This window comes from Lonchura striata, chromosome 3 (genome assembly GCF_050655825.1).
Source record: "Lonchura striata isolate lonStrDom1 chromosome 3, ASM5065582v1, whole genome shotgun sequence".
NCBI lineage: Eukaryota > Metazoa > Chordata > Aves > Passeriformes > Estrildidae > Lonchura > Lonchura striata.
In genome coordinates this window covers 48034015-48058228 of record NC_140705.1, presented here as the reverse complement: position 1 = coordinate 48058228, position 24214 = coordinate 48034015, and the positions used below count along the sequence as shown (strand labels likewise).

The 24214-nt window shown below is 36.4% G+C and overlaps 1 protein-coding gene across 5 annotated transcripts in view; it reads right to left on the bottom strand.

Moving 5' to 3' along the window:
• Positions 1 to 24214, bottom strand: part of NT5DC1 (5'-nucleotidase domain containing 1) — a 147806-nt gene that overhangs the window by 74013 nt on the left and 49579 nt on the right. The window contains exon 1 of one of the 5 annotated variants that reach the window (XM_085575061.1): positions 1811 to 23823. The exons of the other annotated variants lie outside the window; for them this stretch is intronic. Coding sequence (XP_085431187.1) covers positions 1811 to 2081 — 271 coding nt within the window. The 5' untranslated portion in view covers positions 2082 to 23823. Of the gene's footprint in view, positions 1 to 1810; positions 23824 to 24214 lie in introns of those variants that run through there. 5 annotated transcript variants of the gene reach the window in all.

Sequence of the window (24214 nt, the reverse complement as noted above, 5' to 3'; positions counted from 1 at the left end):
TGGAAAAATCTGCTTTGTTCCATTGTCAAGAATGTCTTCTGATAAGATTTATGCAACACACTTATGTATGCCTGGAGGTAAAAGACTGAAAGTTGGCATAGTGATTGCTCAAGGGAACACAACCCACACTTTTTCCTCCTGTTAAGGATTTACATGGATCATTTGTTATATAAGTATTGCCATAGTATTAATGTTTACAGGAAGACAACCTATCAATGGGAAATTACCATAAAAATTATGGAAATCTCCATCTTCACCTATACTTAGACTGCTAAAGTTACTGATTCTTATACACATATTTATCATACAAACTTGCCATAGAAGTATATTTGAGATTTTTCTTCTACATACAACTATTTGGACTCAACACCTACTTTCCCAACAAATTTTGCATACTTAAATAAATGCCTGTTAAACTCTGTCTCTTGTCAATTCACACACTTTTAAAATGCATCCCCTGGTAAAGACATCCTAAAAAAACTGCAAAACAATTTAGGATGGAAGGAGGAAATTGTTTTGTTCAACTGAATGGAGCTAAGTGGGTGGGAAATGGGATCTGTTCAGGATGCTGCTGCAGTCTTATTTAGCAGGAAGTAAAATATTCAATTATAAATCTGATGAAGATTACTTCAGTCCATTGGCTTGTGTAAAATGTGCTTTTATGCTTGGTGTGGAAATGCAGTGCATAATGAAGAAATAAAATACAGTAGACAGATATCTTACAATGACACACAGACTACAGCTGCTGATAAACTAAAAATCCTACTCAGCTGTCCTGCTCCACCAAGAAGACATTACTGCTTCTGAGATCTCAAATTAAAATAGCTCTAAGAGAAGAGAGAAGAGTTTCAACACTTTTTGAATCTTTGAATGGATCAGCTACTTTGAGGCACCTTTTGCAGCAAGAAAGAAGTTCTAAGAAATGTTTTTTCCCGTAAGCAGCAGCATCATCTACCTCTTATGTTTGCACATGTACATACTGTCACACAAACAGAGATACATATATATGTATATTAAAGAAAAACAATATTTTTTTCTTAAAACAAGAAATAATACTTTTTTGTCTCCCAAGACACTGTGCACTGACAAGAACAAATGGTGTTAATTCCAACCTCTGGGCCTACGACTGCAGACTTTACAAATGGGTACAGATGGACCAAGAGCTGTAAGCAGACTCATTTTACTTCCTACATAACTAACATTCCTATGCAGGTGCCACATGCACACAACAAGAACAATCTGATAGGCAATGGGAAACTGCAAGCAACAAGTACCACAAGAATGGGTAGTGGTCTTGGTTTCCCATGTAAAACCATAACATTGGGGTAGGGAGAAGAACTCTGTGAAAATTGAGGCATTTAAAATTGCATCAGAAAAACCTATCAGAAAATAAGACATTACAGAAGAGTGTGACCTGGGGAGATTTGTGACAGGCTGTTCTCCTTTCCTGTTTATGACTACCCTGTGTATACACAAAGTTAACAGTCATGTGCTTTCCGTGATCTCATTATTTTTACAACTTACAAGTAGTGTTCAGCAATATGACTCTTACTGTAGGTGATGTACCACCTGCTGCTATGCTTACTATCACATTTTGATATACATAAAATTAAATAATACATTATTTCTAGTATATAAACTTACTCTTTTTGCCTGGGATCTCACCCTAGCTATCCTGTTAATACAGCTCTCAAATCACACACATACTAAGTGCTTTTCATGGTTCTTGCCTACAGAGCTGCATAGATCTGGCAGCAGAAGAATATTTTCAGTTCCTGTATGTTAAAGAAATATTAACAGGAAGACGTACCAAGAAGAGCCATCGGGATAAGACTCAAAGAGCTGAAATGACAAGGACTCAGGGTACATTCAGACTGCGCAGTGAAACGCGCAGTATGAAGGCGTTCATTGATCTCTAAGAAGCCGCCACAGCTGGGGGAAGCAAGGCCTCCACGTGTGTGCATTTGTCCTCCATCCGTCCAGCCACACGGCAGTGGAGAGACAGAGAGCAAATTCCCGGAGCAGGAGCTCATCCTTCCTAGCGCTCCCTCCCTCCCGATCCATCGCTCCGGTGGTGCCATCTAGCGAGGGGGACCCCGGGAGCGGCACCGGCACCGGCACCGCGGCGGCCGCACCGCCGTCACCTGAAAGCACCGCAGCCCCTCTGCTATCAGAACCGTGTCCTGGTTTAGACACCACGGCTGCCGGGAGCACAGATCCCAGCTGTTCATTTCCCCCCTTTTCTCTAGTTATTGAAACCTTCTTAAATTTCTAGAGAAAGCTTTTAAAAGATGGAACAGAATTGAAACGTGGAGTTCCGCAGCCACAACTGGCAGTGGTCCTCAAACAGCAAGCATGAGAGCTCAGAGCATGCATGGGTATGGGGGGAGGGCTGCATGGAAAACACTGGGTGATCTGACAGCTTACACATAAATCTAAGAGGGAAATAATAGCAGTCTTCAAGCATATAGAAAGCTCATGCTTGGAGCAAAAAAAGAAAAAAGGAATAACCTGTCCTCTGAGACCAATGTCAATGAGTCAAGAAGCAATAATCTTACACTTCTGTAAACCTAGATTAGAAATGATAAGAAGGTTTCTGATTTGAACGGTACTGATGCATTGGAAAAGCTGCCAAGGAAGTTGTGTGATCTTGTCAGTGCAGGTCTTTAAAAAGAGGCTCGAAAACCATCTGTTAAAACACCCAACTCACCTTTTTGGCAGTGGTGTGCTAAACGCAAATTATTTTCTACAATTCCTTCAAGTATTGTGATTACATATTACCAATGAATATGCATCCCCACATCCATCCACTGTTTTAATGAGTGATGCTAGTGTTCATGTTTATCAATATGATATGGATAATGACACTTATGGTCACAGCAAGAGGAATGAATTCAGCAAAGAGCAGCGGCACAGCTCTGTTAATCACAGTTTTTGCTAAGCTGAACAAGAAGTCTGAAACTTATCCAAACAAAAGAGATACAGGCTGCTGACTTCATGCTACTTTCACTGCAGACTATCTCTTTCCCATTTGTACCAGCTCATTTGCCACATGAAGGTTGAGAGGAGCATTCCCTAATGTCATCTTCATGAGCACAAAGACTCCATTATTTTATAGCCAAGACATCAGCTTGAGAACAAAGAAAAAAAGCTGCTTTCCAGAAATTTAACAAGATGTACGTCCGCCATTAAAAATGCTTAAAAAATGGCACAACTAAATGAAATTATTTTCTGCAAAGCCTGTGTGCTGAATTCATCACTTATGGAGAATGGAAAAGAATAAATTAGTTAAAATTATACCTAAAGCACTGAAAAGGTCATTGCTGGTCAAGCTTTCAGCAAGAATTTTGGAGTTTAGAGTCCACAGAAATCTATTTAAAAGTTATGAAGAAAGTTTTTCTGGGTGCTCTGTTTGTGATTCTATATTCTTATCTCTCCTGGTTTGATTGCTCACTTGTTTTAATATTATCCAAACAACACATCAAACAGATGAGAACTCGGCTTTCTGAGGCCACTTTTGTATGGATCTCTGCAGCTGCTAGAAAGAAATTCTGGAAACTAAAGGCAATTTATATATTTGATATAAAATAATAGAATCATAGAATGGTTTAGGTTGAAAGGGACCTTAAAAGATCATGTAGTTCCAAATTTCCCTCAAAATATTTAAGTGACTACAGAGTATCTCTTACATTTACAGAGTATATCATAAAATGCCGTGGCTGTTTCTGTTCATGCAAACTTGACAGGACTCAGTGTTTCAGGTTTCTTGGAGGCTGGCAGAGGGTGGCTGGGAACCCACCCTGCTCAAGACAGCAGTGGGCACTCCTGGGCAGGCTGCAGAGCAGGGGGGTTTCCATGCATCTCCACCACCAACAGCCCAACTCCAGTTTTCTTGCTCTCTCACTACAACTTTAATGAAAGAGTTTGATGAGGAAAAGCAGAAAGCAAGTGCCTGGTTACCACTCAAACCCTTGCTAGGTTGCAAGGAAGGAAGTCCTGCCATTCAAATTTCACTTATATGGGGCTTAGCCAAACAGAATGGAGAATTTATGAAAGCAAAGACTGCATGGACAATTCGTATTTGTATATTTTAAATGTTTGTAGAGGCAGTTGCCACAGAGCAACAAAAGTCTTCCCTGAATATGAAGAAACCAGATGGCACACAAACAGCTCTTTTGTTTTTCCCATCAGATTGTGGGACTGGTTATTAAGTTCCAAGAAAACAGACATACAAGGAGACCCACTTCTCCTTTTGTCTTTAAATTACCATTCCTGCCAAAGCCAATGACATATGCACACAATGTTTGCATTCAGCACCTTACATTCTGCAAAAATCAGACAACATCCTCATTCATTTATTTTTTTTGGACTGACATGTGAAAATTAATGTGAGATTATTGTGTTAATATAATTTGTTTTATGTGGTTTATTTTATTACTACTTTTCTGCTGGAAGAAATGAATTGAATATGGAAATGTCTCTTGAATGAATGCTAGTTTTAGACAGTTTATAGTGATATAAGACATAAAGTATGTTTTTTCCATTAAAACACTCCTATCAGGACCAATGTTAAATTATATCAGCAATAGTGGCTGATACACCAGAGCTGCTTTTTAAAATGAATTTCTCTGCTGTATAAGGACTCAAGAAAAACAAAAAGAAAGGCAAGTAAAAGTAATATTTTATTTTTCCTTTTAAGTGCAAATTTTCAGACATTAGAAACCATTTGAGTATCAAAGACATAACTGCCTGAAAATAGCATAGCAGATATATGCCTGAGAGATATATTCTCTCAAGAATTTGCTCTCATCTGTGTTCATTACTAAAAATTACTATAAAACAAAATCCAATTTGCATATATTACACACATGCATGTAATATGTATTTGCAGAGAAAGATAAATACACTTATATGGAAAATGTCATTATTACTATTATAGTTCTAAGTTTATGGCTAGTGGATAGAATAAAACAGTAACTGTACTTAAAGAAACTTTAAATTAAACATAAAGGCTTCAAGCTTCTTTAGAGAAAGGACTATAAAGTCTTATTGCTCCTTTAATTGTTAGTCATTTGAATTACTTATGGCTTTTTCCACATGTACAATCATTCTTCTACAGAAATACACTACTAGAAAGTATAAGTACAGCATCACATGCTGTTATGAAAAGAAAAATATAGAGAATTTATAATTGGAGTTTTCTTGGAATTTTTATTAAACCTCAGGCTCTTTCATGATTAGCTCACCAGAAACATTGTGGTAATAAAAGTCCTTCTTGGTTGTTATTTGACCATAGCTGACTGTGCAGTACAGTAAGATATTTTACAGCTTGATAGAAGTATGTCTCTCAAGGATTTGTTCATAGTCCCATGACAAAATTTACACTGACTTCAGTGGCATAAGGGTTTACAAGGATCTCACCCCCCCACAGAATCACAGAAGAAGGTTGTAAGAGACCGCTAAGATCATCAAGTCCAACCCCAATATAAGAAACAGAGCATGAGCTAATAGGACTTTACTCACTCAAAAGACACAAGCTGATTTTGCTCCTACTCCTGCTTTCATTTTAATTTCTGTTGCAGATGATTACAAGAGATCAAATAAACAAATCTAAGCATCTGGCAGATGAGAACCTGTACCTGCTTTCATTACTCCCTCACTGAGGTGAGTGTTTTATTTCACTGTGGGGACAGGTTTAATGTACACATATACCATCAGTCACTCCATCTCACCTGACAGGCAGTAACTTTTTATGCCACTTGCAAGCTCAGCAACATGCCCCACAACATGCCAATCTACAAACACCTTTCACAATGCTCACCTGGGAAGTTTAAACTCTTCCTTTCCAGTTTGTTTAAAATATCCTTTGCTTGAGCCAAACAAAATAGATATAAAGAAGACTGCAGGAGTCCTAGACTGGGGAAAGCATTCTGGCTTATTAAATGCAGAGAACTAAACCAAACAGGTGGCAGCATTTCCCCACAGTGCAGTAAGAAGCTTGTCTGAGTGACCTACAATCTTAGGCATGCGAGAAACACTTCAATTGCTATGTACAAATTCTGCCTACATGGTATGAGCCTCGTATTTTACCCAGTCAATCTTATTTGAGTTTTAGAACAAGTCCAAGTTTAGAACAATTCCCAGCAGAACTGGGAATGATTTAAATCAGAAGCAATGCTTACATGCCATTTTTTTCCTAGCTTGACAGCTACAAACAGCTTTACATTGTATTAAAAAAGAAAAAAAGTAAAAAAGTGCTTTCTACATAAAACTTCCAAAATTAGACAAATTATTTTTCTTTAAATCCAGAAAGGGAATGGAATGCAGGGAATACAATGAAAAACTACAGTAAAATGAAAGGATTATATATAGGGAAGATAGCGTTCAGACCAAGATGGGAAGGTATGTGTGTGGCTCCTTGTATTCACTGCAATGACACCTGAGTATTTTGACACCTGGCTGAACAAAACATGTTGGCTTTTTTTGTTGTTGTTGTTGTTTTTCATGTTTGGTTTTTTAAAGTAAGATATAGTAAATTTTTATAATAATTTTACAAATTACAGATGCCCTCATTACTATAATGTAATTGAATTATAACCCTGGATTAAAAAGTCACCAAGCACTGCCTCTGCTGAAACACCAGAGGGAGCAAGTTTCACAGAGGAGTGAATGCTTTTATTGCAAACTCCTGGCTACGGTGTTTCATAATTTAGAAAGATACAAAAGAATTCAGTCAGATTACCTGGAGTGGCTGGGAATGTGCCCTTCAATGCAAAGCACTTCAATTTGTGATTAAATGTTTAACAAGGAGTCCTAAACAGCAGAGAAAGTGAGGATGTGCATAATTTGGGCAGTTGCAGGTTTATTGTTTAAAAAGATGAAAAATCTTCTGTACTGACTACAGGAGGAAAAGCTAACAGCCTTGATGTATTTGCCTAATAAAGATTATTTTGGTACTGTTTTAAAAAAGTTGATTCACACTCCTCCTTCACAGCACAAATCACATTCAGTTGTGACAGACTCCTCTAAAACACTAAAAAACCCTCCCAATAGTTATGATCACAGTCAAATCCACCATGAAATGAATTGAGTTACTTGGAAAATTCTCTTGTCCTTCTTTATGGACTAAACTAAGCAGGGCTCAAAGAAAAACAAACAAACAAACAAATCAGTTGTCTTTCTGATGATTCACATATGATAAAACTAGACCTCACTCAGAAGTTACTTTGTTACTGAGTCTTAAATGGGAACTGAAACTTTTCAGCTGCTCTTAAGGACTGATCAAGTGGCAATGTATGCCTGCATTATTAATAGAGTTTAAAATTTACCAGGGATAAAAATCCTTTTATGTCATTACACTGGGTCCAGTTTGGTCAGAACATTGCCAGCCATCATAGAGTGAGATCCCAAGGGTCTCTGTTTCACAGCTGGTGCCCTGTTGCTGGTGGTGCCCTGCTCCTGAGGGACCTCTAATGTCAGGAATAGCCTTTACATTATGAGTAGTGCAATTTCTTCTCATAAAGAATTTTTCAGCATGCACATGTCTTCCCACTGGAGAGTCCTTCCTGCTCTCTCCAGTGAATGGTGCCTGATCCGAACCACTAGCAAATTGTTGTATACACAGAATGCACAGGAAGGGCTGTTTCAAACCAAAACAGTTTGTGGTGGTTTCGGTGTCTGCTTTCAATCTAAGAACAATGAGTTTCAGAAAAGAGGGAGGAGGAGGAGGAGAGGAAAGGAGAAAGTCATAGGACTAAGTCAGGGAATCAGAGAGAGAAGGGGGAAAAGAGCAGCCTGTTGAATGAGTAGGGTTTCTGGCCAGAGAACAGCAACAGCAGCCGAATGCACAATTTTTAATAGTTTTTTTTGGAATTGGTCTGATTGGTACTGTTGCAGCAAACCAGAACATATTTTTTTCACTCCAAACACATTGTGACCCCATGGGAGAAAGGCATCCCAAGGATTTGATCACCACAATTACTGCAAAAAACAAATATCTGGGTGCAATGAGCAAGCAAAAACTGTCTAAACGACAGTACTTCACAACATACCCTCCAGTTGTATTCAAGTAAGTTAAAAGTCTGTCAAACAAAAAGTATCAGAGAATGCTTATTTATTGCCCCAGGCCACCTTCGGGCAGTATTAGGAGGATTCCTACTGCCTAGACACAAAAAGTATTTTCCTTCTTCTAAAGTAGAGGATGAAAAAAGGAAAACAATCACAGTGGACTTTTAAAGATTGCAGGGTATATTTCAAAGTAGAAAATACAACTGATTTTGCAAACTCCACAGAGTGTTTTCCCCTCCTTCTGGTAAGCACTGTAATTAGGGAGTTTGTACTTCACCTGACCTTAATGGATAAACTTCCTAGCAGCTGGATCACTTCACTCATCCTTTTAAAGCTCCAAGGAAGAGGCTCTCTGGCACCTCAGCAGGCTACTGAGATCCAGCAGTGCTGTCGCTGCCTCCCAACTTGAAACAATCCTTTCCAGCCCTCTCACATACCACACAGGTCTCATAGTTCAACTCTCAAGCTCACGGAGACCACAAAATATTTGGCAGTGCAAGAAGTCTGTGATCTTTCCTGTTTGGTTTTGCTCGGAGCTCTATAAGGCAAACGGTGCAAAGGCACAGGAGGCTTCAAGGGTTTCAGCAGTGCTCTCCCCTTGCATTTTGGTTTCTCTCTCTGTCCATGCAGGCAGCTGGCTGGTATCCTTCAGCCATTTGGAAGTAAGTTTGCCTCTGAAATACACATTAGTGCCACATACTGGCTTTCATGCTGGAAGGTGGATGCACACCATATGGCCAGTGACTGGATATACTTCACACTGTTTTCAAATCTACCAGCAAGACAGTTCAAAACATCTTCTAAGGCTGATGTAAGTTACCAGGGTGATAATTCTGTGTTCAAGTAGTTATCTGGCTTCCTGACAGATTTATTTGATTCTCATAATTCTCCAAAAATAGCATATGATCATGTATAAGTTTTTAAAAATCCTGTCAGAAAATCAGTTACCACTATTAAAAAACTGCACACAACACTTAGGTCCCTTTTCATCTTCAATGCTTAAGTACTTTGATTTTATTCAACTTTGTTTTAGAAAGAAGCTGATCTCTTTTTCCTAAATTTGATACCAGTTACAAAGTAGCTGGAACTGCCTAGAATTAGATGAAGTATCCCATCAGTAGTCTTTCTTTTGCATCCTCATTAAAAGTAGTACAATAATAACACTATACATACAATTTCAAATAACTTCATGCATTTTACCGTAAGAATTCAGTTCTAAATTTAGCAAGAAAACTTATTTTAGCAGGCAAGTTTTTACTCAGGAAATTTCACCTTTGGATTTATAAAGTGGTTTTAGTAACTTCAAGCCAGATAAATGCAAAAATAAATGTACCTTAAAGTATCAGTTTGATAAAAAAGATGTATACAAATAACACATTTTTTGGGGAGAGGAATTGTGTATATTGATTAGCTTTTCTCTACTGGTTTTCCTACTTTATTAATGCAGAGACTGAGGCAGATCCAGCTGGGTGATTTAGAACAAGAATTTTATGCAGGTGCTTACTCTGTAAAGGGAATATCACAGAAAGCTTATTGCTAATGTTTTACTGGCAGCTAATTGCTTCTGCTTAGGCTAAATAATTAGCAAACTGAAGTGTACAGAATAAATAAAAGTTTTAAAATCCAAGCAAGTCACCTTTTAAGTTACTCCATGCATCCCAAGAAACCCTGAGACAATCCACTGACAAAATTTACCCAAGGACAACAGAAAATATTTTCCAGTTCATGAGGTCAGGAGTAAGTTGTTGGTGATCAAGAAAACCTTTCATTATTACTTTGTGGAATCTAGTAAGTGTATTTTTTCTTTAGTGGTTTTCTTTTCCAGAACTGGGAAGTACTGGTTTCTTTCTCTCCCTTGCTAATGACTAAGATGCAGTGCTATGCTAGGCTGGCCAGAGGCAGAGGACAAGAAGAACGTGTGCTGTCTCCTTTTCTCTAGACAATTTCAGTGTGGCTTGAAAGCAAGCCCTGTCCAGGTCAGCTTTAATAAGAAAGAGAATTCTCGCCAGGGATTGTGGTTACCCTCAAGACTTCATTTAAACCTCTTGGGAGCACAAATATAAATTCCATTAACAGTTTGCTATATTTTAGCTTTCAAAACCAAAACTCTAGTGTGCTTTGTAACACAGATTAATAGCTAGGATGTTGAGCATATTACCAGATTTATTAATTAATGAAATATACACCAGCAAGAAATTGGATTATTGTTTGAATCACAAAGGGGTACTAAAGACTCAGTATGCCTACTTTTTCTTGATTCTTTTTCAACTAGGAAATATAGAACTAAAAATGAATAAATCAAGCACTAACAATCTTGTTTATTAGAATATTTTTTCTTTTTATTTTAATTACAATGACAATGCCTCCTTTTTGTTATTCCTAAAAGGCACGAGAAAACTTTATTTAGCTTGCCTTTGAGGAAGAAAATACTACAGTAGTTGCAATACAAGTACCTTTGTCATCCTAATAGCTTCACTAGGTGGTTTATTATCACTATCTCTTTATTCTCCTTGGAATAAGCAGATAAGTTCACAGAAGTGTAGTGGCATAAAATCTAAGCTCCTCAGACAATAATATCATATCTGTCCTCTGGAAGATCACCCAATATAATAAAATTTTGCAGCAGGTCAGGTGTGGACATAATCACTTTTTTTTTCCCCCCCCTCCACATTTCCCAAAGCTCACTACAACAAACTATGCTTCATGATGGTTTTATGCTAAATGCAGATCAAATACCTGATGCTTTATAAAGCTGAAATGATGGGAACCTCAAAGAAAGTCTGCTGGGACAAAGTTAACCTTGATGATATTTTTGAAGAGAAATCTTATCAGCACCCTATACTACTGCTTTATTTAATGTGATATTCTGCATGAGGCTCTTGGAGCCTTAAGCCAGTATGAGTTCACCACTGAATATGAGCACGTACATTCAGGTTCAGCTTAAATGAAAGCGTTGAAGATGTTCATGCCTAGACACTAAGGATGTTTCTAAATGCTCCTTCCCTTCTACGGTTGTCCACCATTACACCAGTTTTGGAGTAGCTACAAGGTTCTACTAATGGCAAATACTGTTTCTGTGAAAGCTTTGCTTTGTTTGAATTTCTATACAGATTACCTCAATTTCTTTCTCTTTGCTATGGGAACATTTGCAGGTGCAAGTGGAATGCTGGCAAAGTTCTGAAACTGTAGGAGATCATGGAGAAGAGCAGTGCTGGGAATTCCTGTCTGTGGCCCAGGTCTTGCAGAGCAGATTTCCATTGCCTTTACCCCAGTGTCATGAAAAAGAGCCAAAACCTCCCAAAGCAGTTAATGGCAGCACTGAGGGGTCCAGGATTGTTCCTAAACAGGAGCTCTCCCCTGAGTTACACACACAGTCCCAGCTACATAATGTACAGCTACACTGTAATTGCTGGGTAAGCAAAGAGGGAGAATGAGAAGTTTTTCTCTGGGACATGGAAATTTCCTGGCTCTGCAAGATGAGGACAGGACTTCATAATGAATCACTGGTTTGGTAAAAACTTAGCCTAGTAAAAGGACAGTCCTTAAGGATGAGAATCACCCCACCTAAGGTTGACAATCCCTAAATCTGTGCAGGATGGCAAGGCTTCTTTTATAGTTGATGGAGAAAAACGGGTGTCTTTAGCATGTTGCTCTTCCCACTGGAGTGTACACAGATGTCTAAAATAGACCATGTGAGTCACATGCTACAAATGCCCATTTCTTTCCTTTGCTCCAAAAAAGTAATCTAGACAACAAATACCTAATTGTCAATGTCCAGGGTTTGCTTCCATGAAAGCCAGTCTGGCTGGAAGGATGTGATTTGTTCAGCTGGGCTAATTAAACATGAAATGTAAGGACAAACAGCAATGATTAGATATAATAGGACTGATGAACATTGAAAGACTAGAGGCAAAAGACTGTCTGAAAATAAATTATCTACTTTTCTATCATCTTCTTTCTTTCATGAAAGATGAACATTGACTATGCAGATAAAAAGGATATGCTCCAAGTCTTGACTGTCTACTGCAAACATCCATAATCTGGGGAAAATTATGTTCTTATCTTAAATACAGCCAGTGTCAGAGGCCATGGGATAAAATAAACCCCTGAACTAATATTTATGCTAAGTAAAATTATATGGGCTTACTTCTTTTACTTGCATTCACTCTTCTCATTAAACTTTGCACTATGCCCTTTACTGCAAAGTTTGCAAATCATTATCTTTTAATAAAATTAAAGTATCTTTAAGATCAGGTTAAACTGAATTAAAAAAAAAATACCAGAGCAACCGGCTGCTTCCAGTCCTAAACATCAGGATACCTCAGCAGGTAACAGCTGTTTCTATTTCATTCCATAACCTGGATTAAGAAACCTGTGATGTCTGACTGGGATGCAAAACCTTTTGCAGACAGCAAATGGGGCAGCATATTCCCAATGGAGCACATAATAGCCTCCTTTAACACTTGCAAAAGAGAATATTGGCTTCTACTTCATTAGTAACTTTCCAACCCTCATTGACTAAACATTTGAACAAACTAGGTAAATAATTATCTTTCTCTCCAGTTGATACAGGACTAAAAATATACACCCAATGGTCATTGATGGTGAGGTATTTTAATTTCACAAGAAAATATTCAGTTGGGATGGTCTTTGTAACTATACTGTACTCCCTTATTTATTGAATTAGGTTGCTTGGATCATGGTCCAGTCAGTTACGAGAAAGAGATGAAGGAGCTTCAGTCCAAAATGGCATTAATCAATTTTGTTTCTCCTTTCCTGTAAAGCAATTGGCTCAACACGATGGCATTTCAAAGCACTTCTAAATGCAGACAGCCAAAGGCCCTATGTAATGGGAGAAGCACATCCACTACTGTGGGGCATGTTTTTACAGGCATTTGCTATTTTTTCCTTTCCACATCCATCTGAAGAACCTAGAGCACAATAATTCTATGACTGTTACTGAGCAATTTGGTGCCAGTGCAGCATCATCTTACATTTCCTTTGCAAAATGTCTTTTAGTCTATTACTTTTTAATGACTAAAAACATTCATTTTACATCTTAGTTCAAAGTTTTTTGTAAGTTTTCCTGTCACAAAGATCTAGGCCTTTTTCTTCCCATTTAAAAAATGATACAGTCACTGGAAACAAGCTTTGACTAACCAGTGTGCAAGAAATATAAGCTTATTTTTACTGTGCATAGCTATTTTATCAGGAAAATTAGCTACTTGGTAGAGAGGACATACTTTAAACCAATTTTTCAATATCTCCCTTGAGATTCATTTGAAAATATTAGTCCTCTCAGAGTAAAAAAGAACACTGATGAAGGATATCAGAATTTCTTTATATCAAATATTCAGGTATTTATTGGAACTTGCATCTCAGTGAAAGGAAAATCCCTTTATATGATGTCTCCAGATCCAAATGGACAGATAACAGTATTTGAAAAAGCAGAAAGCCTAAAATGACTGAATACAAAGAAATAACTTAAAATGGCAAAATTAATTAATCCTTGAAGAAAAGAAAAAGTTTAAGAAAAAAATGCCAACAACTTTTCACCTACCAGAGAATAAAAGTAGTTCTAGTGAAGTAGTTGAAATACCACAGTAGAAATCAATGTGATTCCCAAATTAAATGGAAGTCTTCAGTGAAGTCAATGTGTGATGTAAGTATATGTCCATAATCTTAGTCAAGGAACAAACAAAGTTTAAACACCTTAATGCACTTGAGCCTACTCACAAGCTCCCTTTATCTCAGGATTCTGAAAAATGGCCATATAATTAATACCAGATCCAACAGAAAGATTTTTAATGAAGATGTTACTTAGGCAGGGCTACAAAATATGCTGGACTCGTAACAGCATTTGTGCCAACACTGGAGAATAAAAAATGACTTAAATTTTTTTATCTTTTCACACCTCAGGCTCCATGTTAATCATATGATGAAATTTGAAGGAAAGAATAATTAGAGGCTTGAAGTTAAATGGACAATAGAATAAAATGCAACATGGCTTTAGAAAAGGTAGGTCATGTCAGACTAGCCTGATTTTTTCTTTGATAGGATACCTGATTTTCCAGACAAAAGAACTGCACAGAGAGATTAGATTTTATCTAAACTTCAGCAGAACATTTAGTAAGGTGTCACAATGGAGATTACTTGATAAACTGTAAAAAAAGAAAGTTAGAAAAGACTGTGAAAGCGCTAAATAAAGTGACTGTTGCAGAGAAAATGCCAATGAACTGTGCTGAAAGGGAAACCTCTGGGCTAAAAGAGATTAGTCCAGTAGAGCTTCTCCAGAAGCAGTCTTGATATTAGTTTTATTTCTAATTTTACTTTTGTGATTTCACCCCTAAAAGAGAAGTGAATACGAGAAGTTTGGGAAAAAAACAAAAAACAAAAAACAAACAAACAAAAATCACCAAAACCAAACCAAAACAAAAAAAAAACCCCACAACAAACAAACAAAAAACCAAACCAAAAACCAAACAAAACAAAAACAAACCCACCAAAAAACCACAAAACACCACCCCCCCTCAAAAAAAAAAAAAAAGAAAAAAGAAAAAAAGAGAAGAGAAGCACTGAGAGGGAGAAGAAAACCATGCAAAGGAAAAAAAAATACTGGAGCATAATATTAAACATGGAAGGGAAGTACAAAGTACAGTTCCCCCCAGCTGAGATGGGATTCAACTCATCCAAGCCATCTATAAACTTTGTAAAATCAATAGAAAGATGTGAACAAATCCACTGATATTTTATATTATCTACTTTAGACCCACGTCTAAATGGGATGAATAGAGATTCTCTTGAGATTCTTCCATCTTTCTACAGTCATTTCTACAATCTAAGGTACACTTGGTAGTCTTTCTTAGATGCCTAATTTTAAACAAACAAAAAAAAAAATCTCCCAAAGGACTATTGAAAATTTACTTTTCAGTAGCTCGTCTGCCAGAAATCAGGTAAGAGAAAAACACATGATTTTCTTTTCTGACACAGGATTCAATAAAACATAAATAACTTCTTCAGACATACTATACAAGATAAATTAACTGAAGCAGCATAGAGTAAATGCAAGTGTAAAAATACTAGTGGAATCTCATCTGAGTCAATATCTGGCTGTCCATATTCTGCAAGAGTCTTTGAGAACAGTTTGTCTTGCAAGAAAACACTGCAAGAACAAGAATTATATGAATAGTCAAATGTCTCATTAGACCCATCCCCCCCTCACCCCATCACAAGGGAGAAATACAGTTTCATCTTAAAACCCAAAACAGCATCAGGTTAGAAACTTGCCACAAACAGATTTAGGCTGGAAACTTTCTCAAACATGAGAACAGTGAGGCTGTGGCAGTGCCTTCCAGAAGAGCTACTGAAGGCCAGAAACCTGAAGAGTTTTAAGTGACCTGGACTGTTTTATGAAATGATTGTATGATGCAGGGCCCGAGAAGAAGAGGTGTGCCAGAAGAATCTTGCTAGCTTTATTTTGGCTTTAAAGAAAACCTCAAAAGCTAAATTCTTAACTATAATTTGGAAATGGGCTGAAATTCCCTGAGAACCTTTATTTTATACTTTAACAGCACCAAAAAGACATCTTCCAGGCTCTTAAAATATTTTTCCAGTGTACCCTAGTATATTTATACAGGTTTTCAAAGGGAAATGACAGATTTGTCAATTCTGATGACAGTAACAGAACCAAATGTCTGAATTCAAAACTATCATTCCTTTTTACGGGGGTGTGTTAATTTATTTATATAAAATATATAAAATATATAAAAACTCAATCTATTCTTCTCTTATAAATGTATCTTCTTATAGCATAGATCTGGGGAAGAACACGCTGAAAGAAACATTTAATGATAAAAATATTTGAACTATAAAATAAGTGTATATAAAAAGACATTTGTTAGTCTTTAATTCCCAATCTTACATAACCTCACCAAGGAAAAAGCAGACAATTAATACAAAGTTATTGATTTTAAATTAGACCTTAATATATCTCCTATTTCATGCATTTTTTGAAAAGTCTTTTGAAGCAAATATATATTAGCTTGAATATATAAAGGAAATGGAAAAATGAAAAGTTTAAGTTGATTATCCAAAATCATGCTTATCCAACCAAATATGCTTTCCAGAAAAGCAAAAATAGAGGTAGAAATGAAGACATCTCTTGATTTCTCTGTGCTGTTGTAACAAAGAAAAAAAGCCCAACAAAACTCAGGATTATCAACTAAACTATTCACAGGATATGTACATCTTAAAATTATTTTAGCTGTATTGGTCTACAAACTATTCAGCTTGGTCGTAAAGAAAATAATCTGTTGATTTCTATCTTTATCACAGATCTTGCTTGCCCTGTGCAGAGCTGCAGTAACTCTAAGTAGTCAGAGCTACACGGATGCTGCAGGGACAAGGCCAACCTGCTCTAACTGCAGCCTGAAGCTTTGCTCTCATGCAATGATGCTCCCTCCATTCTCACAACAAAGCTTTTAAAGGAACTTAATTACATTTGAGATTGTAAAATTCCTTTGAAATTTCCCAAAGGTCTTCAGTTTACCCTATGACATGCACACATATTGTGCTCACACGGACTCCATATGTGTTTTCTTAGAAAGTCAGGCTAAACATTTAAAGATAGGAGAACAGACCTCAAAGTGTCACCCAGGATTCCTTTGCCAATCTCAAAAGGTGCCAAGGATCAGTATAATATTGAAATTATGATCTAAAGCCAGAATTGTATAGAAATGTGATATCTGCATATAATGATAAAGAAGAGCAAAGATTTCAAAGCAGGGCAGAATAGCAGGCAAAGGTTCCCTGAAAAGTCAGTGTGCAAGAAGCACACTCTCAGAGATGAATAAACATGAATTTACTATTTTGCAACTAGAGTATTTTCCCACACTGCATATTAAATAAAAATAACAAAAATGTATCATGTGAACATAGTACTGATTGAAGTGGTAGTAACTGATTTTAGAATGAACTTGCTGTGTTCCTTTATGTGAAGTTACTGAGTCATTTTGCATTTTGAAGACATAAAGATACTATGTTAGGGGCAGTCTTACCCAAAACAGACAACTACTCAGACAGACAACTACAGTCTTCACTGCTGGTGATTTGTCATTAGCTATATTATCTATTAAGTGAATCTTTGATAGACAAATTCTTTTAAAATAGAGCCAATGTGAACCTGTATCAGAATATCCTGAGCTGGAAGGGACCCAAAAGAATCACCAAGACCAACTTGTAAGTGAATAGCTCATGCAGGGATCAAATGCACAATCTTGGTGTTATTAGCACTAAGCAAACTGAGCTACTCTCAGGTTAAATGATGTATGTCAAACCTGGTTGTAACATGCCACGTGTGTATGGTTTTATGACTAATTTTTGAAGAGAAGCTGTACATTTTCTAGGAGAGCAGAAAAGCACTGCAAGTGTCAATGTGTTCACATTTAATACACATTGAGGCAAAAATATAGTTTGCATATTTTTAATAAAAATATATCAGGAAATATGGACTGAACTATACATGCCATTACTATCTCATTCCTGTCTGTCCACCTGCCTATATTTTCTAATTAGTTTCACAATGCTTCGAAATTATGTGGCAGATTGCTAAAATGCCTTAAGCCTTACCTTTAAATCTCTTTACCATTGGCAAAATCAGTTTCAAGCTTTGTGTGCCTTTCTTTCTTCCTGCTTATCTATCTATTTCTATGGAGAGTCTCCCTGAAATTTCTAGGTTTCTTATGAATGCCAATGCATTTATTTTCCAAACTTGTCAAGGGCAAGTTATGGGAGTTATGTTGTTATGGGAGTTGTTATGGGAGTCTGGCTGGTAACAGGCACTGGGACCCTTGGGCTAGAAGTATTTATTGCCACGGTTGTGAAATGCTCAGCAGCCTGATCAAGAAATAAAGAGATTATTCTCCTGAGATAACAATCTAGCTCTTCCAGCTCTTGTATATTTGTCTGAACCTCTGTTAAAATCTTCCCAAACTTACAAGTTCCAGTCTAGTATTTCCTTAGCCAACTGCTTTCCCTAAGCAAAGCAGATGGTCAGAAACATTCTGCAGTACCCTTCTCCTCCTTGCAAACTTTGCTATGTGTAGCATTTATCATTACATAACTGGAAATGATGAAAAGCAATGCTCACACCAACCTAAGAGTATATTTCTTCTATTTCGCTCTTTTCAGGTATGTATTGTATATTCTTTCCTTCCTAACCACAAGACTGTACCCCGCCCCTAGATCTGTTTATTTTTTCAGAATTAATTTGCATTTTTTTATGGCACAAATAATTAAGAACCTACATAGGCCAAGCTAATGCCTGAGGTCAAGCTAACCATTTTAAGTTCTAGGATTGTCTAAGAACCTAAAATATTTCTTCAAGCTATAATTTATTATGCATTTATAGCTTGGTGCTTGTTTGAAGGGAGATGGTTATATGCAAAGGAAATAAAAAGGTACATAAGGGAGGAACATATCAGATGGATGAATGGAATTGCAGTCTTCAAGCATATGGATGAAATAAGTGTCAGTTAAGTACAGGAAAGTGAAGTTGAGGACAAAATTACAACCAGAGCTTTAGAGAGACCACAAGTTTTTCCACTGTTGAAGAAACACCCAGTTCTCTTTCCCACAGAACAGAACATTAAATAATCTTTATTAAGATGTCATTTCAATTTCTGTGCAAAAATAAAGATTCTTTCTCCACTGAAAAAAAGAAGATACCCAGAATATTTGTATCATGATTCAGAAATTTAGAAAATCAATATCATTTAGGCCTCATGGCTTTTTGAGATGTTAGAAATAAATGTTAACTTTTGGATAATGTTACTGCAAAATGATAAAGAACTAAATCTTGCTGTAAACAGTAAGAAGTTCTAAATATTATTTTCTCAGACTAACTATAAAAGATAGTCTGCAATTCCTTATTGAATAAAACACAGGATAAAGATGTAATTATTTGATAGTTTTAGGACATACAATTTTTTCTCTCTTTATTTTATAGAAGGAGATCCAGAAGACACATGGGTAATTTCTAAGAAAGACCATTGAAGTTAGTCTACTGAAAAATATTTAAGCATTTGAATGAAATACCATCTACTTGAAATAACTACTATAGCTAAAATAAATACAGATGATGGCAAGGGTGAAAGATAAAATTATGTACCTCAAGGGCATTCATTTGTGAAAAATATTCTAGAGGGTCTGGCTAATCTATCATATAGTTGTATAATCAGGCATGATGCAAAATATAATTAATGAAGCAAACTTGAAACAAAAGTTCTTAAGCAAGAGCAACAAAAACCACTGGCACCTAAAAATCATATTAATAAGAGTACTTTTTATAATATAAATCCATAAAATTTATGTAACAGCATAAGCTGCCTCCTGGTGTTAAAGTGCTCTGGTTTTACACTTCAGCAACAATCTAAAATATATGCTTCTGAAATTTGCATTATGGATTTAGGCAATAAAATTCTTCAAAGATTCCATTCTTCCTATGCATTTTCTATTCTCACACAGCACTGCTGTGCCAGTAGGATTACATAATTCACTATTCTTGCCTTCAAACTCAATGCAAGTCTCCTTGAAGCATGAAAAGCAATTAATCTGCAAGTTCATCCCTCAGTGGAGAAGCAGCCACAGCTGAAAGCACTGAGCTTCTCAGTTCTCAGCTCCCTTGGTAGACTGGAGAGGAAAGTCTCCCAAGATTACAAATCTTGCATTGAAGTAGGAAACAGACATAAGACAGTGGAACAGGAAAATGTGAAAGGAGAGGGGGAAAAAGCGAAAGGAGAGGGGGAAAAAGCAATGATTTACTGCAAAGGAATCATGGTTTATCTTGTCTTTATAAAAGCCATATTAACTACCCAGCAGTACTGGCTGAAAGGCTAAGTAAAAGTGCATTCAACTCAATTCAGAACAGACATAAACTGAATTCAAAAACTTATACACAGAAATTCATAGTTTATTCACTCCTAATTTCTATATTTCACAATACTCCTGTAACACTTACCATTCTGGACTGTAGATACTGCAGTCCTCGACTGTGAATTTAAAGGGATGCATTAAAGAAGTTCAGATACATGCCAAATAAATACAGGACAGGCAATGTCACTTTCATTATAAGATTTATAAAAAAAAAAAATAAAGGCATGCATTATTTAAATAAAGTAATCAACTGAGGCTAAAGTTCCAAAAAACTGATCTTATATTTCTTCCTCTTAATATGTCAGGTTTACTACCTTATTTCCATATGTTTTTTTTTTCTTTTTTTAAATGCTCACATATATTCTGCACACAAATCTATCAGTATTGGCTTTCTTATGACTGTTAGCACTGCCACTCATTAAGGCATCCCAGAGTTTTACAAACATTTATGAACATTCATCAGATTCCTAAGAGAAACTGGCATTTTGCTATTCCCATCCTACAAAAACCCCCAGTTCACTGAGGTAGAGAGATGCTGTGGCACATATATCCACTAATTCTGGCTGCCCCTTTCCCTGACATTTTTACTGTTTTCCAAAGTTATCAATAAAGAGAAACCCCATTCAGGGGTACTACAACCTTGCTGCATGTCAAACCCTCAGCCCTTGAACGATAATAAAAACACAGCAAAAAATGAAGGATCACCTGCAAAGAAGTGTGCCTCGTGAAAACCTTGTGCCTCTAAATATGGAGAATTTCTGCAGTTTAGGAAAAACTTGTCTTTCCTGAACTCAGTGTCAAAAATTCCATAGAAATGAATGGGATCACTGCCCCCAGAGTAGCAGTGCCCTAATAAGGGCATTCCCACTTAGTCTTCTCTATGGCACCAAACTAGAATTTTCAGTCAAACGTGAGTTTTAGGTTTAGAGTTGTAACTGATGTGTAATTTGAATGAAGGTAATGTTATCTCAGAAACTGGCTCATCCTTAGAGTGGACAGACTAAAACTGAACTAAATCAGGCAGATTAGCAGCTCTCAAAGTATTCATTCCATGTAGCAGGAAGATCAAAAAGTGTAGACAAATTGCTCTCATGATTTTGGTTACTTGCCCAAAAAAATCAATACTAAAAAGTATTTCCCCTATCATTACAGATAAAATCCAAGGCCATGGAGCTGACTAAAATCTTGATACCTAAAATACAAAGTATTTTGCACTAAATTTTGAAAAATGGTCTGAAGCTAAGGTGCAAGAAACATGACAACCAGTTAACTATATACATCAATAGAAGTATGCTACCTTTCTGACATTGCATTTTGAAACAACAAAACAATGCAACACACCATGTCATAGCTACCTGTCTCACATCAGAGAAATATTTAAATGAAACTGTGACTGTAAAAAAGATGAATCTGCCTCAACCAAGTGATATGATGAAAATTAACATCCTGCACCATCATCTTCAAGGTTTATACTTTTCTATGTTTGTTTCTCCCAAAGGTATGGCAGTGACTGAGTTTACTCCGAAGGCAAGGTTTTCACCTTTGATAACAAAGAATTGTTGATGATAAATGAAGTAAAGTATCAGCATAAGAGACATAAGAATTTTGAGTTAATATAAGAATATGAACTCAAAATAGCACAGCATAATCTTTGAAAGTCATCTACAGGACTATAATAGCCATGAAACCAGTGTTCAGAATATGGAATTTTCAAATAATCCAAATTCAGTACTGGAACTAACAGATTCAGAAGGTAATGAAAAGGAGGAAAATATCTTGATTTGATATTACTCTCTTGGATTCCAGGAAACACTAACACTTTAGACTTACCCTCATTCCTTAATATGGAAAAAAAAATCACAGGTATTGCTATTTGACCTTTACATTAATAGAAGCAGAGAAATGGATGACAGACGTGAAGGCATTTGTCTAAGATCTTCTAGGAAGCTTGTTTCCCCTTTCTGAAATCCGAATCTTGCTACAAGAATATGAACAGACTGGAAAACTCAGGAAAATTCTATAATTTTTTCTCATAAGAAGGAATTTTTATTGGTTACAGAACATAAAGGAATTTGTTTTCTACTCTCAAAAAAAGCCCATCCCATTAAAGAGACATGTCAAATGAATTTCATGCTCCTCTTTAACACAGCTAAATGAGAACATGGAGGTTAAACAAGTGAGAATACCCAGTCCCCTTCCACCTCTCATATGCAGTAATTTTCTGCTGGGAAACAAAAAATTATTCTCTCCTGGAAGTGTATCAGAAGGCAGATCCATCAGTCAGTAGCCAGTATATGATTCAGCTCAGCTTTTTAATAAGTTAGAAAGTCCAAAAGTCACCAAAAAAGGGTTTTTGAATGAGAGTACTGCTTCCTTCTAACTCTTTTGAATTGCCTGCTAAGCACTCCTGTGAATCACGCCCGCTGCAAGAGGAGCACATCTGAGCTAAGAAAGCAGGGATTTTCGGTGGCAGCTGGCAAGCAGACACTCCCTCTATCGAGGGACAGCTTTCATTCAACTAAAAGGTAGGACAAACACCAATTCCTGTAGCTGGACACTAAAAAGAAATTAGATCAATGATTAAAATACATAGCAATTAAAACTCTCCCTTCAACCATAGCGTTTTTTATAAAAAGAAAAATTTTGATTATAGACCCTTCATAAAATATGCTGATTTTTACTTATATTTTATAATTATACTAGCAAACACTGAATAATTGAGAAATAAACACTGTTGCAAGTTGGAAAAAGACATTCCATTCAAGTCTAGGAAAATAATACAAAAGGTTAAAATAGCACTAAGTATGCCATTTATGTTATATTCAGCGCTTGAACTGCAGAATGATTTAGCTGAGCCTTCCAATGCTTTAAATATTTCTCCATGCAATGCACACAATCAGAAAATTATGCTGTAATTCACTCATATTTCCAAGGCAATGTATTTTGAATAGGTGTTTTGTCCTGCTAGTTAAACCAATTTAAAAAAATACTACTTGGCTCCCAGATTAATCATATGTTAGATTTTTACTAGCTTGATCATTTAACAAATTATTAACAATGAACATTTCCTGTGTGTTCAAAAGACTTCTGTTTAAAATATTCCAAAGTAGCCTTGCAACACTTAGAGTAGCAGGAGGCAAAACCACTTGAGCTTTACAAAAAAGTGTGAGTTGCACAAAAGCAGTGGAATTTAGATTTAAAACAAATACTTAATTTTCTTTCATCTGCTTTGATGTCTGCTCTTCTTTTTAAATACATTGGATATGTATCTGCATGAAAAAGTGGAAGAATACGGTTACAAAAACGATCATCTTTGGGCGAAGCAGCATACCACAACTTTGTAACTGAGGCTACATTAAAAACAGTCTCTAACTTTTTTTCCTCTAAACAAGATTTGAACAGATACTTTATATAAAAGTTGGGGTTTTTTTCTATTTTTAGGGGGAGAGAATGCTTCAGGTATTTTTCATGGTCTACACAGTAACTTTTAATGAATAAATTTTACTCCATAACACTTTGAAATTAGGCTCTCAGGAGCCAGCTGTGGTGTTTGTCTTATTTTACTTAAATTGTAAGATTTGAAAACAGTCCTTTGAAGGGACAAAAACTAACTCTCAATGAAAATTCCAGATAACTCTTACCATGACAACTATTATAATTGCAATCTATGGACACAGCTAGACTAAGCTAAAATATTTTAGAAGTACTCACCTCAATAAAGTAAAAATCCTCTTAACAGAGAGTTACTGTGTTATACATTAATAGAGAAGGGCCCAGATTTAGCATAAGAAGCCACCAGTATAACTTCTTTTGTGCCTTATCTTACAGCTCATATTTTAAACTGCAGGTATGGGCTTATCTTTGCCAAACACCTTCTTCATACCTGAAATTAAATAATGCATGGTGATAACTCAGAAGAATTAGTTTGCTCAGTATTGTACTTCACACCTAAGCTCCTTGCAGATGATTTTTTTTTTACTGTGTTGTATCTGTAGCGTATTTACTTAAACACATTTGACCCAGCTGTACTACACCTTTCATTATCAGAAGTTCTCAGATGTATCTTATTCTCATGCAGGAACTTACAGACCAGGACATACATAAATCAACATGCCCCAAAACATCTGTAAAAGCATAAAAGCTGTCACAGCTATAGATCTTAATTATGGCTCATAGACTTTCTATATAAGAGAAGTGAGGAAAGAATGCCAATGCT